Raw genomic sequence first — 15,062 nt, forward strand, 5'->3', positions numbered from 1 at the left:
GAGACAAGACTGACAGTCACCTAAATGATAAAGGATCTACATTCAGTATGTTATTCTCCATAAGGTCATTTGTCTTTATTTGAGGACATTTTCGGATATACTTAACTAAGAAATATGAACAGAGGAGACATAAAAGGAGAAACCCAGATGACCAACAAAAATATGAAAAGACACTCAGTTTCATTAACCATCATGGACGTGTGCATTAAAATTGCTGATTTTGGTTTGACATTTTTCTGAGAGGAAATTCAATAGCTTGTTTTACCCTTCAGACCTTTGCAGGAAATATGTACATATAATTAAATAACACATGCTGTAGTTTCATAATTGTCCCTATGAAGCACTTTTTATGAATTATTTTTGAGGGTATGTAGTGTTTTATACTTATTAGAAGACTTTACTACCCCTTTCCCCCTAGAATAGAATTTTTTTTAACATATGTAAGTTCCATTAGATATTTTCATTCATCCAGAATTCAGATACCCAGTGGATACTCTCCAAGAAAAATGCATTTGGAAAACATCCTCTCTCATCTCCTGAGTCTCTCCCCACTCTGCCCTTTGGCTGCCATGGCCCCACTATGTCCCGTCATCCAGGCTCCCTCCCGCCTGCCAAATACTGAGCTCCCCTGCCCGCTCACCTGTAACCCTTCTTAATGATAGAGTCCTTGGCTCTCTGGGGAACGGCAAAACTCATAATGACTTTTCAAATCTACTGGACACATTTCTCAATCTATGTGACTTTCAAATCTACCCTACCATGTCATTATATTTGGAAAATTCTATTACAAAAAATAGTACATTCTCTGAAAGAGCTAGAACAAGTGATAATCTTCTGCTGGTATCCAAAGTGGCCTCAAATTGGATTAAAATGAAGATATTCAGCAGGGATGGAGTTATGATTTTCTTTCCCTCCGACTGCAGGTATTTTGCGGAAAGGGATGCTACAGCAGCTCAGCAGGTCCTCTCTGACTCTCTTCATCCAAAATGCAGGTAATTGTTGAAAATAAAAGACAGATTAGGCTTTACAGATTAGGTAAAATTAACTTCATCTTTTTGATGGATCTGTTGAGATTCTCTAGAAAGTTGACTCACCGGAAGTGAGGCTTAAAGCTCTTTCAGATAAGCCCTTGTGCTCAAGAGGAGGGTTAAAACTTCAGGTACTTACAGTAGGATTTAGGATGCAGAGTGGCACCATTCAAGTGAGCTATGTATTTAAAGGGACTGAAAATGTCACTAGTGTTTAGGAAGATAGAGGAGGTGGGCACAGAAGAGGGGCAGGGTCTAGGAGAAAGAGTGCAGAGACAAGGGGGCAGGGTGGGGTAATGTGAGGGAGAAGGGAAGGCCTGAAGTCAGGAACCAACTGAGAAAATCTGGAATTGTTGGGGCTCTTTTTTTTTTTAAGTAAAATTCTAGATTCTAAATTATTTGCATTTTTGTTTACCTTTCTACATTTTTTCTTTAACTGATTACATAAAGGGATATCACTAAAGAAGAAATAAGGTATTTTTTTTCTTTGCTTTTGTGTTTTATTGCTTTTATTTTAGAATAAGTATGGGCAAGAATTTTTAAAAGAAATATGCATTTATGAAAAATTTTCAAAGAGACAATGTTTCTCAACTTTTCATCTGTTATAGGTAATTGTATTTGGGCTATGTTTTAGTGAAAACCAGATTAGCCTAATCTGGCAGAAAATGTCCAAGAGCCTTTCTACAACCATGATTGAATCTGGTTGGAGAAACGTTTTGAAGACTCACCTAAAGGCAGAACATCTCACCACACTTGCTTTGAGTCCATCTACCCCCAAAGAGGGGCATTTTATTTTGTTGCCCAGAGCAAATTTGCTCTTCTATTAATATATTTCTAATTTGATTATTATAAATAGTAGTTAGTATGTGTGTGTATTAGTCACTCCTCTTATGAGTTCCACTATTTTGCAATCATAGTTGCATATCACTTTTTTATCCTCAGTATGATGGTAGGGTAGTTGTTGTAGTTGTTAGTGATATTTACCAAATACATTCACAATGTTATCATAATATCCTCAAAATTCAGGAATAGGTTGACTTGGGTTCTTTTAAGTTTCATTAAGTCGTATTACCTTTCCCAAATTTACATTTATAATCTTTTATAAGATTAAAAATTCATTTTCTTTTATTTACTTTAAGAAAAACATTTAAATCGCTTATCTCTTTCTTGTTATATTACATGGTTAAAATCAAGCTATTTTAATCTTTTTGAACTACATCTTCTGAATTGCATATTTCTGTAACATAGAGACTCTGAAATCCCTCTAATTAAAATTGGCTGGGAGTCTGTGTGCCTGTCAGGTGGCATTTCCTAGAGGAACATCAGCCAGAAGACACGAAGCCTCCATGGTCCTTGGAAAGTGACAATAAGTTTAAAATATTTTTGATTAACCATTGGAGGGGAATTAATTTTGTCTATGAGTCATTCTCAAAGAAAGACCTTGTGGTTGTATCTCCTGTGTCAGATATGAGAGAGAGGAGGCATTGAGGGTTTATGCAACTATTCTCATTTTAGAAGAAATTAGAATCTCTGTGTGTGCACATGTGTGTGTAGTCATGTAGATGAAATTACTGGGCTTTATCCCTCAAGCAACAATAAAATTGAATAAAGTTTGTGTATTGATTACTCCAAATTGATGGTAAATGTCACGGAATACAAATCAGAGTGTTTTGAAAGTTCTAGTTCTTCTTTACCAATGTCTGAAAGGAATATATACTGATCAATTACGATATCAACATAAGGCCCTGTAAAGTCTTGAATATTTCAGGTGATCAATCGGGAGATATACTAAAGAAAGCTCTTTCATGCATGTCCTCCTGCAAACATGATGCTTTACTCCTCTTGCAAATAGCCATCTCTCAAGTCCTAGAGTAACTCGAGGGATAAAAGTAGATTCAAGTGTAAGAGGAGAAATTTTGACTGTTGTTTTTTACGTTTGTTTGTTTCTTCCCAAAGAGAGACACCCAATCTGTTGGGGCCAGGATCTCTTAGAAGTAATCAAATGAGTGGAGGTCATTTGGCCTTTTCTTATATTTCCAGTGCAGATAGAGATTTAATTTAACAAATATAGAGACATTATGTATTAATAAAGCTTTGTTGAAGAGAAAATAGATACGTATATATTCGTACATATACAATTTCTTAAATTTCACACATCACTCGTTTTAGTTTGGCTATGAGTCTTTTAAGGTAAAAATCTCCTGATAGCTCTTTAGCTGACTGTTTTTTGTCTAAAAGTTACACTTTAAAACAAGTGGCATCTTTTAACATGAATTAAAAGCAATTACTTTGAATTATAGCCAGTCATTTGCAGAGCAGAAAGTACACATAGCTAAATATCAATTTTGCATGATGTTTTTGTGGTTGTGTGTTGTATGTACTATGTGTGTGTTTTGTAGTGCTTGCTGCATATTTTAGAGAACTCTCCTTTCTCCTACTTATATGGAAACTAAGTGTGCATTTTAACTCTTGTTTTAAATTGTATTTAGTTCACATGCTAACAACAGTTTTTAGGGTTAAAACACTGAATGAAAGTTGTATCAGACACAAAGAAGAGTGGAACATGGTTCCTGCCTACAAGAGTTGGCAGTGTGAAGGGGAATGGGGCAGATGTGTGAGTACACCAAGTAATAGGATGTGAGGCAGTATTTCCAGAATGCTCCATGATAGAACATTTTCTTCAGTTTTATTCAGAAGCTCAAATTATAAAACAGATTAAAGTGTAGCTGCTATGGCTTAGCTGAATCAACTTAGCCCAAAGAAATACCATAGTACTTGTTGCAACATAATTTTTAAAACCTATAAACCCTTCCTTCTTCTCACCCTTCCATCCTTCTTCTCTCCTTCCCTCCTTTCCTTCCTTTCTTCCCTCCTTCCTTCCTTCCTCCCCCCTTGCTTCCTTGCTTCTTTTCTTTCTTTTACTGACTCAGTCATTTATTTGGCACCTGCTGTGTACCAGACATCACAAAAAAGGCTGAGTAGGATAAATGCTATGAGATAAAGCCAAACAGAATGCAGTGGGGACTCATGAGATGGTGAGGTAACATTTAGTTAGAGGAGAGAGAGATGCCAGGTAAGGTTTCATGGAGGAGATGTTTGACAATTAATGATAGCGTAAGAGAGTATGTTAATGTTTGGCCCTTCAGGGCTGTCTTCCACGGCTGTACAAAGGTGAATAGTGGGTAAATAGCATGACCTTAAATAATTCCATTTCTGAGCTCCATATAAATTGTGTTGTGGCTTTTAAGGTCGATAGCATTTAAGTTGATTAGTGTTGGATAACTGAATTACAGAAGTCTCTGCATATAATTAACAGTTTTAACATAAGCATTAAACAAGAAAAGTACCAATTAGAGATTAAATCTTATTTACTTATTCATTCATTCATCTATTCAGCAAATTCAGCAAAGCAGAATGGGAAAAGAAAAGGATGGATAAAGCAATTGGGTGAGTATGGGATCTCCTATGTAAAGATTATCAATCTGACCTAGAACCAGAGCAAAAATGTCCTAAAAGGACCGTGAAGGACAAAAAGGATGAAATTCCACTTGTCTTGATGGAAATATATAATCCACTTGTATTTTTAAAAATATTCTTTTATATGTTTTTGGATTCATCTGTTTGATTATGTGATATTACTTTGCCTGTGACCAACTGACAAGGTAGAAAGTTGTAATTGTATGAAAATGATTTTTAGAAATTGTTTAGAATTGTATTTGGTAGTTTTCTTTTAAGGATTTCTATCAAGTGTTGGGCTACTGGATAAAAATTTACTTTAGACATTTTTTTTTACAATGCTCCATTTCATCCAAAAATATTTATGAACGGAAAACTTCTTTTCAGTGCTGGATTTATATTAGCAAAGAGAATTTAAGAACTCAGTTTTCTTTAATTTTTAGTAGACATATAGAAATGGACCTAGAAAATATACACTGTGTTAAGATATTTATTTAAATTTTTTCATCTTAAAAGTAATAAATAATTTATGATAGAGAATTTAGAAAATATGGGAAAGTAATCAAAAAAATTACTCAATCTTATTACTCTAGCATACCCATATTATATTTTGTGTCATTTTATGCTGGCCTTTTTTCCATGCACATCTGTATTTAATAAGACTCAGCTTGTTCTATCCATAATGTTTTATGTCTTGCTTACTCTTTAAAAATATAGTTTTATTCAGTTATCATAAGTTATATGAGATTACCCCAATTTATTTCATTAGTCATCTTTTTTAGGATATTTGTATTGTTTCCATGTTATTGCCATTAAAAATAATGCAGTGATGAATATCCTTTTCTGTAAAGCTTGGTCCACTTTGGATTTTTTTCTATCATATGTTTAGAAACGGAATTACCAAGTCAAAGCATATGAACTTTCAATTCTCTTGATAATACATCACTGAAATTTTCTAGTAAATGACGAAAGTCAAGGTTTTGGTAGGTCGAAGAGAGGGAAGAGCAACAACCTGCCACTCTGATCATTTAATGGTAATATAAACATCAGCTTAGCATTTTTTTAAATGCTTATTTCCCATATGTGATGCATGGTTGGTTTTATGGTTTACACTTTACAGGTACTCATTTGCAATTGTGGGCATCAATATAACCGACCTGGCATATAATCTACTGGTTAGCGGAGCTCTAAAAACCCATTTCTACAACATTGCCCCAGAAGCGCCAACGTTGTCTCACTTCCAACAAACGTTCTGTAAGTGTCCTATTGCTTAATTATCGATATCGGTTTCTGTAGAACACTCCACACAAGGCTCGAAGCTGCGAGATCTTTGTGATTTGGCTGCTTTGGGGGCCTTGAATGTCCTCCTTTGGTTTTAATTTTGTTTTCTCATTCGAAAACCTACATTTATATTTTCAGGCATGGTGGATTTTTCTCTTTCCAGAAAAGAAAGAAGAAAAAATATTTCCAATGTATCAACATCTGGTCTGACTCAAAGACATCATGGGTGTTTTTCTTCCCCTGTTCTCATGGGAGACCTCTCAAGAGTGCAGGTTCTCGAGAATTAATGTGAATTGCAGGACACACACACACACACACACATACACACACACACAGAAAGAGTGCAGGTTCTGAAGACAACCTGAATTGACTCCTAGATCTATGTTTTAGCAGAAACTAAATCTCCAAGAAGGGATTAGAAGATAAAGTTGAAAAACTCTCCCAGAAAAAGCATAGATGAAAAATAGAAAATAAAAAGGTTGAAAAATTAAAGGACCCTTCCACCAAGTCTTATGTCTGAAAAATAGAAGTGCCAGAAAAAGAACAGTAAAAACTAAAGAGAGGGAATCAAAGAAATAAATCAACAAAAATTTTCAGAGCTGAAGGATGAGTTCTCATATTTAAGGTAGTAAGCACCAAAATAACAGATTAATATAGACCCACCCCAAGGTTAATATCATTATGAAATTTTATGACCCTAGAAAGAGATGATCCTCAAAATTTCCAAAGCTATCACATAAGGATTTGGGAATGAAAATGACATTAGACTTCTCAACAGTAGTATTGTATCTATAAGACAGTGAAATGATGTCTTCAAAAATTAAGAGAATTTTTTTTTAACTAAGGGAATATGATTTCTAGTTTAGAATTCTAACTTACCAATTAATTATGGGAATGGAATAAAGACTTTTTTTTTTCAGATGCAAAGTCTTAAATATTTTACTTCCCTGTACCTTTATCAGAAAGCTCCTGAAGGGTATGTTTCCACAAAATAAGAGAGTAATCCTAAAGGGATAAATGGGATCTGGAAAACAGGAAATCTGTTCCAGAAGAGTAGTGAAGGGAATCTTCAGGATGAGGGTGAAGGGAAAGCCCAAGATGATATCTATGCAATAGGCTGAAAATAATAAATCTAGATTTTAGAAAGTCAGAAGGCTCTGGGAGAGATTCTTTAAAGAAAATGAAATTGATAGACTATCTACCATGTTTGAACACATTGGGAGGACATTGGCATACTTAGGGGATAGTTTAGGGTTAAATTAAGTAGAAAACTGAGCAAATAAACAATGAAGACTGTTACTAATACTAGGTAAAGAAAAGTGTGAGAAAGTAAGTGACTGTGTGGCTGGGGTGGGTAAAAGGAAGCTAAATCTTCAATAAAGATTTATAAAGAGTACTCAATGGTCTTGAGATCTAAAAGAAAAAAAAGATTTATAAAAAGAAGTAAAAAAAAAATCAAGCAATGGAAAGCATGTTATTTAGAGTTATAAATAATCAAAATAATCAGCTGAAAGTATTGAAATCTTGCTTTATGGAACCAGGAATTAGGACAGGATATGCTGCTATTTTTTATTTGGTTTGGTTTGGGGGTTTTTTTGTTTGTTTGTTTGTTTTGTAGCAAGACTTGTTAAACTATTTGACTCTGAACTACATGTGTATATATAAAACTTAGATAAAAATGAGAAGGAAATTTTGAAACACATATACTTTATGCTTGTTAATGGAAAATGTAAGTCCCTTAAATACATTAATTGCAGCTCCTACTTTGACAATCGAATGATCATATTCACTCCTGTAACAATTCTGACCATCTCCAACAATATTATTGAGATTTTACTACAGATCAGATTCTGGGCCAAGGAAGACAAGCATCTAAATAAATAATTGAAATGTAGTAGGAAGAATTTTGTGACTGAGGAAGTAAAGATATTGTTTTTAAAAATTGAAAAGGCCTACAGCTGGCACAGCCCACTCAGTCTGGGAGTCCGGGAAAGCTCCCCAAAGCAAACGCCACTTTCGATGGGTCCTGAAGGGTGAGTGGCAGAAAATAAAGCAATGGTGGCTGAGTGGTCCAGCAAAGGCCATCAAGCAAAAGAATATGTGGATTGAAGGAATAGACTGTAGGATTTGAGAGGAGAGTGACAAGAGATGACATTAGAAATGTAAGAGCAGGGGCTATAGGCAGATCCAGAAGAGCTTTGCAAACCACGTCAAAAGCATAAACATGTAGATAAACAAAACCTCTTCCTGTGTTACCTTAGCCCATTATACGTACTCTATTCTGTATTTACTGTGCTCTTAGTGAAATCAGGGAAGCAGTTTCGAGTGGAATAGAATGAGTTTAGTTTGGGGCACACTGAGGGTAAGTTCCTCTTGGGAAATCCATATGGAGCTGCAGAGTGGGCATTCTAATGTGAGTCTCTGGGGCTCTGAAGGGTTAGAAGGGCTCGTGCTACAGATCTGGGATTCATCAGCACCAAAGAGAATATCAGAGCCACATGGTCGGGGAGCTCACCCAGGAAAGAATCAGAGTTAGAATCATAAGAAATTGATATTTAAAGGTAGGAACACTTGTTTTGTTCACCACAGAGCCTGGTAGAGAGCAGGTGCTCAGTAACTATTTGTTGGAGGGAGGCAGGGATGGATGGATGGATGGATGATTGGATGGATGGATGGATGGATGGACGGACGGACGGACGGATGGACGGATGGATGGGAAGCTAAATATTGGACTATGTACTTTGCAGGAGGAAGGGGAGTTAGATCTCTGGAAAACTTTAGCCTTGGCCTGGATTGATGTGCTTCCAAGAGAATCCAAGCCCAGATGAACAAGCAGATTACTTATTCCCCAAGGCCCTCACCAGGTTTTGGAAGCAGCGACAATCCCTCTGTGGACTGGGGTGGGTGGGGGAGGAGTAGGCAGAGGGACTCAGGGCTCTCTAGGGGAAGCAAATGGTGCCCTAGATGCATTGAGCCTCCATCGGACATGATCGCTTCTGCACGTCTCCTCTGTAATATTCTTGCAATTACCTATGTCCTTGCAGATGTCTCTGCTCTCTACTAACTGAATGCATTGAAGCAAAGCCAAGATACAGTCAAGCAGCAACAAATATGCTGCAGGCTTGAGCTGGAAAGCCAAATTAGTATTCAAAACAAATATTTCATCTAGGTTGAAGAATATACGAATGTAACAGCTCCATCCTTCTGACTTCACAGTATTATTCAGTGACCACTAAGTAATACTGTGTGCCAAGGCAGTATGTTAAAAAAATTGCATTCGACCTAAAGCTCCGCTGAACATATAGTCCCATTGAAGTGGAGTGAGGTTAGGTATAATGAGCAGAAGGAAAGTACAGTGGCCAGAAGAGGAAAAGGAATTATTTTTCCTCTGACCTCCAAAAGATGGAACTATTCAGTAAGAATAAGAACCAGAGGAACAGAATGTACTGGAAAAGGCAGCCTGCTGCAGTGGTAGAAAGTCAGCTCATTTCAGGGCCTGGCTTCCATCTTCCAGCTGTAACAGTAATTGTATGTCATTCAAGTATCTTGTCTAAGTCCCACGTTCTTGTCTGCAAAGTAGAGATAGAAACTCTGTATCACCTACTCCACAAAGCTGTTATAAGAATTAAATGAGATACTATAAGCAGTAGCCTGACCTCTGTTTTTTCCCTCTCCTTTCCATGCCATTTTGTTAGCTTCCTTAGCCAACAGATCATCAGCTGAAATCATATACCTGTCTGCCTCTCTCCAAGAGACTGAGAATCAGGTAGCCTGGGAACTCGACCTTTTTCTTCATCCTCCGTACCTGCTACTGTGTCTGTTACGTATTTGTTAATCGGCAGATGGGTCAGTGACCAATTGACCAAATGAATTTTTGAAGATTCTGTAATTTATGTAAATGAATGGAGTTTTATGATCCTATTATAATATGTACCTTTGAAGCCAGGCTACCATTTCTGCATTTTGATTAAGATCATGTTATATGGTCTCTAAATTTTCCCAATGGGCTAGAGAAAGAGGGTCCCAGGGAATCAGTCTGCAAGCTTTAGAGGAAGGCTCCTGAGATTATGAGCCACTCCCACCTCTAGCTTTACCCTAGCCCTTCAAACCTTTCAAGATGTTTCTCTGTAATTGCATGGAAGATAGAAATATGGGAAAACAAAATGGATCTGCATTCTTCTATAACTCTTTGTCACAATACATCACGCTTACATTGAATTGCCAATATACTTGCCCATTATAGAAAAGTGAACATTTTTATGTACATTGCAGAAAAGTGAATTCTTCATTAAGTGGTCATTTTTTTCACAGTGCCTGCTTATCATTGTCAGTAGGAGTAAAGATGCTGTCACTCATGAAATACTAATGAGATGCATCACGGATGATTTTAATTTATAGTGTTGGAAACCTGACTTTACATACAAAATAGCTCAGGTGTGTTTATTTGAGCTTAGCAGTCAGGAAAATTATGTGTGTATTTTATATAGTAACAATAAAATTATAAATTATCATAGATTTCTTTGAGAACCATAAAAATTGTAATATTTAGAAAGAAGCTAAGGGAATTTACTTAGAAAAGAGAGCATATTCGAGACCAAAGGTTCTCAACTTTAGTGACATGAGATTCATCTTACTTAATTCCAAGTCTGGTTAAATCTGGAAAGATCTGTATTTTTTACAAGTACCCCAGACCATTCTTGGGGTGTTAGGAGTTTTCCCAGTCCCTGAAATGAACAGATGGTTGAATTCTTTTTGTTGAATAAGATACTGAGATCAGAGGAAACATGTTTTTGTTGATATGCACTAAAACAGACAGATGACAAGCAGACTCCAAATCATGGCATGTGAGGAATGGTGAGAAGAAAAAGAGATGCTTAACCTGGAAAAGAGACATGCTGGGGCCACAAAGCACACTTCAGATACTTAAGTTGGAGAAGGGTTGAATTTGTTCTATGAAATACAGGGCAACAGATTTTGGCCCAAGGAGGAGAAGAACCTTTTACAGATCAGGTTTCTGGTCCATCCAGTCAGTGTTGTCATCAGAGAAGTTCAAGCCTAGAGGCCACCTTGAGGAATCCAAGCACCAGATGAACAGGGACAGATGAGATGGCTCCTAGGGTGGCTAATACCTCTGGTTTGAGGCTCCTCTTTTGTGGCCAGGTCCCCAGGACAGTGGTAGGGGGGCCCTGGCTTGTGTAACCCAGAGGCCAATTGGGCAATGGTTGACACGTGCCTCTGTCAGAAAAGTGTTAAAAACGGTCTTGTCAGTTATTGTGTGTGGAGGGCCCCAAGACAGGCTAGTCTTAAAAGAAATGGAACAGTCAGCCCAAAAGAAATGTGAAGTAAAGAAATTCTCTCCCTTCTCCTCCTCCTGTATCTGTAGAGAAACCACATGCTTAAAGATGTACAAGCAAACTCCACAATATAATGAGATGAGTAATCACAGGGGTGAGTCTGTGGAAGTAACCTTCAACTGGAAGTGTATGTTGGGGGCAGTGAAGATCACTTCTAATTTTGTATTATAGTGAAATATAAGTAAAGATTTTTAAAAATCACTTTAGGGCAGGGGACCCCAACCTATGGTGAGTTGTATAATTATTTCATTGTATATTACAATGTAACAATAATAGGGGAAAAAAGTACACAATAAATGTAATGCACTTGAATCATCCTGAAACCATCTCCCCCATCCCCAGTCCATGGAAAAATTGTCTTTCACGAAAACAGTCCCTGGTGCCAAAAAGGTTGGTTGGGGATCACTGCTTCATGGAACTATGTTGAAGGTTTCCCAGACAAAGCAAGTTACCAGAAAACAAAAGCTACTGATTTTTTTTTTAACTGTTAGAATTGAGCATGTTTGTTCCAAATTCTCTGCCCATCCCCCCACCCCAGTTGTGTCCACTGCTCACTCCTTCCCCATTTCCATTTATACATGAGGTGGGGCAGCAAGGATTCAAACCAGGTTTCTGACTCCTGTTTTCTACTGCCTTCTAACATTAAGACAAAGATAAACTTGGTTATGCTTATGTTTCTTTTTATTTTTTTTAAATTAGGATTATTTCCTTAAATAGTTTTCTTTTTAATGTATAGATACACCTGAGCTTGCAATAAGTTTATTACATACAGATGTCAAATGTGAATTGAATTTACATTTCAATTCTAAATGTGGTGGATAAAAGCAAACAAACAAATATGGTAGAGGGAGTGGGCACAGTGGGGAACAGGACACAATGCATAGGTTCTTATATCATATAGTTAACATTTATCCTCCCCCAAGTTTTTCCAATCCAGATCACTCACAGACAACGTATTTGAGACACAAAAGCACTTCTATATGAAATTATGCTTCGGAGCAAGGAAGTCTGATTAACAATTTCATGTAGTTTAATGACCAGTCTTTGTTGTTCAGAGGTGATTTACAATTTTTATCGTTTCATAATAGATTGTCAGAATGCATTTGTTTGATTTGTCAGGGTAATTTAAAACTTTAGTTAAACCGAATATTGAGAGAAGAAAAGGCTGAGTGGAATAATTTTGAAAAATTGGACCGTTATGTTAATTTAATTAGGAGAGGAAGGATGAAGTAGTCACTGTCAGCCTCTCAGAGTATGTTCTCGATGTGATTCATATTCAAGAAACAGCAGAATTGATTTGTCTTCCTGCCTGAGAAGAGAATAATTCCAGGATCAACTGCAAAAAAGCTTGCAGATTCTACTGCACTGGTTTTAAAGAATAATCTTAAAAAACCGTGGTATTATTTGCTGTATTTTGATGTCTTCTTTAAGCTCCATGGTTGACGTTGTTTGGCCCAACATCTCCTTCAGCTTTCAGGGTGATTTTCAATGTGGTTGAAGGACTTTTTTTTCCCCCTCTACATTCTTACCATTGTATTATCTCTAACAGGCTATTTGATGCACGAATTTCATAAGTTTTGGATTGAAGAGGACCCCATGGACATAATGGAATTTAATCGCGTGCGGGAGAAATTCCGCAAGAGAATCATCAAACAGCTGCAGAACCCAGACATGGCGCTGTGCCCACATTTTTCTGCCTCGGAAGGTTTAATCAACATGTAGTCGCCCACACTGGTTTTAATGGATACCCTGGAACACTGCCTCATTGTCTTGTTAGATCTCTGCTTAGGTCACAGCTCACACACTGAATGCACACAGTGATTGTATGCATGCCTTTTGGTACAGTATTTTCATCTCTTGGTCATAATTCCAAGATCCCCAGATACCACTATTTCTGGAGTATCTGTCATCCAGTGACTGCTCATATTGTGGCATTATGCAGTGTTACATCTTGCCTTGATACCCAGGTAGGGAGAGAGTTTTCTATTTTTTTAGATTTTTTTTCCCTCCCCCTCATAATTCAGCATTAAAGAATCGTATTTCTCTAGCTGTATTTTGTATGTAAGAGGTTTAGCTGAATCTCGTTCTGTGAAAACCTTTTAATTTATTGATATGTTTCATGACTACTGCTGCTAGCTTTTCAAGCCAAGTTCATGCTTGGACCTCATTCTGATAAAGTATAAGACTTTAAAATAATACAGACAGACACATGATAAGCCAAACTGTTCCTGCAAACATAGCTGCGCTTCATGAAAATGTAACCAGGCTTATAAGAAGTCACTTTAGGTAGGAGCTGTTTTTGTTTGAAGTACTGCAGAATTCTATTGTAACTCCCCCCTCCCCCCGCCCCAGTTGCAACTGTGTCATAGTCATCTGGACATCAAATTAACTTATTCCCATAATTTCACGGGCTTGGATGCCTAAATATGTTTGTCATGCGTGGAGCCTCAGAAAAGAAGTAAACATATTTCAAAAGCTGCAAAAGGTTTTTCACTGCCTGCCTCTTGCTGAACTCAGAGTTACACGCTGGCACTGTTCTGATCCAAGCACCTTTGCTTGGGGAACTAAGTGCTGACTGGTTTGTTTTCTATGTCAAGGAGCAATATTAAAAAATAATTTGCAAGCAAATGTGTGGCAAGAGAGTGACCTAAGCTATGTCACTCTGCAATATTTCTTGAAAATAATGACCTTGTCTTGTATCACTGAAAGAAGTAAATTGCTTGGAAGGGGAAAAGTCAAATCATTCCAAAACTGCTAAAAATTATTTTAAAAACCGTGATTTAGTTTGGAATTATGATTGTAGTCTGTTGAATAGTATTTACCATGGCATTTCATACCCATGGTATTTTATACCTTCTGACTATCAATTTTAGTATTATTAGATGTTTGTGTAATCACTTGCTTATTTAAATGAATTTTGAGTACTGCCTAATTGTCGGTTATATGAATAAATTACATGTCATTCTACTGTAACATATAGTGGATTTCATTTTAATATTTTTGTGCTCGTACGGCTTCTGCATATGCAAATACGTGAGTGGGTAGATTGTCAAAGGCAGACAACCTGGAGCTGACTATAAATCATGCCATCATTCAGAGTTCCCAGGTGTGGGTTAGAATGTGTTATGTCTGAGAGACTTCTTTGATGTTGAGACCTAATGGTGCTTTAATGAAAGAACAAGATCCAACTTTGTCTTCATAACTTCCTATGAGGGCTGCTTTGGCTACTGCTAGACAGCCAATAAAGCAGAAACACTACCTGCCCATTGTTTCCTTGCCTAGTGTAACCCCTCTGGGGATTGAACTATCCTTTGCCTTTTGACCACGTACCAGGTGGCAGCATTTTGCAATGCTTCTATTACAGCCTTGTGCCCTTTCTTAGAATAGGGAAAGGAAGGGGGGTAGTTAACACATGATGTGTACAATGCATAATGACAAGAATATATATTCCTCCTGAGTAAGTGAGACCCTGTGAACCTAGTAAATGGCCCGTCTTGGGAGCCCTGCATTTCCACCACAGCTGCTGTAATGAGGCGTGATTTCATATGCAGCACAGCCTCCGCCAGCCACATGCGTTCATTGCCTCTTTCTATCTGCTGTGGTCCCGTGCCACTGACATGACTTGACAGCATGTGGCACTTACACCAGCTCACGTCTCTTCGGTGCAGGTAGAGATGGTTGATGCTAACAAAGCTAAGAGTTCCCCTCCCAGCTCCTCGAATGCTTCCTTTCTGTTGTATGTTAACACGGCTGCACAATTTTAGGATGAACAAGCTCTGACAGCTCCTTCTAGTTCTGAGTATTATTAGATTTCTCATTCACACCACTTTGTAGAAGATGCATGCTCCAGTAACATAAAGTGAGGTGAGAAAAAGAAGAAGAGAGAGCTTCAACAGCATCAAAAACATGTTATATGTGTGTTTCCTTGGAGTATTTTTAGCTG

General features: G+C 37.3%; 1 protein-coding gene across 3 annotated transcripts in view; it reads left to right on the forward strand.

Annotated features, from left to right (window-relative positions):
* Positions 1-14,105, forward strand: part of ELMOD1 (ELMO domain containing 1) — a 62,116-nt gene extending 48,011 nt beyond the window's left edge. For 2 of the 3 annotated variants that reach the window (XM_012773718.3, XM_076002478.1), the window contains 5 exons: positions 924-992; positions 1,479-1,502; positions 4,425-4,475; positions 5,605-5,738; positions 12,669-14,105. In XM_012773718.3, coding sequence (XP_012629172.2) covers positions 924-992; positions 1,479-1,502; positions 4,425-4,475; positions 5,605-5,738; positions 12,669-12,841 — 451 coding nt within the window. In that variant the 3' untranslated portion in view covers positions 12,842-14,105. The remainder of the gene's footprint in view (positions 1-923; positions 993-1,478; positions 1,503-4,424; positions 4,476-5,604; positions 5,739-12,668) is intronic. The other variant, XM_012773719.3, reaches the window with a different exon arrangement.
* Positions 14,106-15,062: the final 957 nt, after the last annotated feature.

Source organism: Microcebus murinus, chromosome 4 (assembly GCF_040939455.1).
Source record: "Microcebus murinus isolate Inina chromosome 4, M.murinus_Inina_mat1.0, whole genome shotgun sequence".
Classification (NCBI taxonomy): Eukaryota; Metazoa; Chordata; class Mammalia; order Primates; family Cheirogaleidae; genus Microcebus; species Microcebus murinus.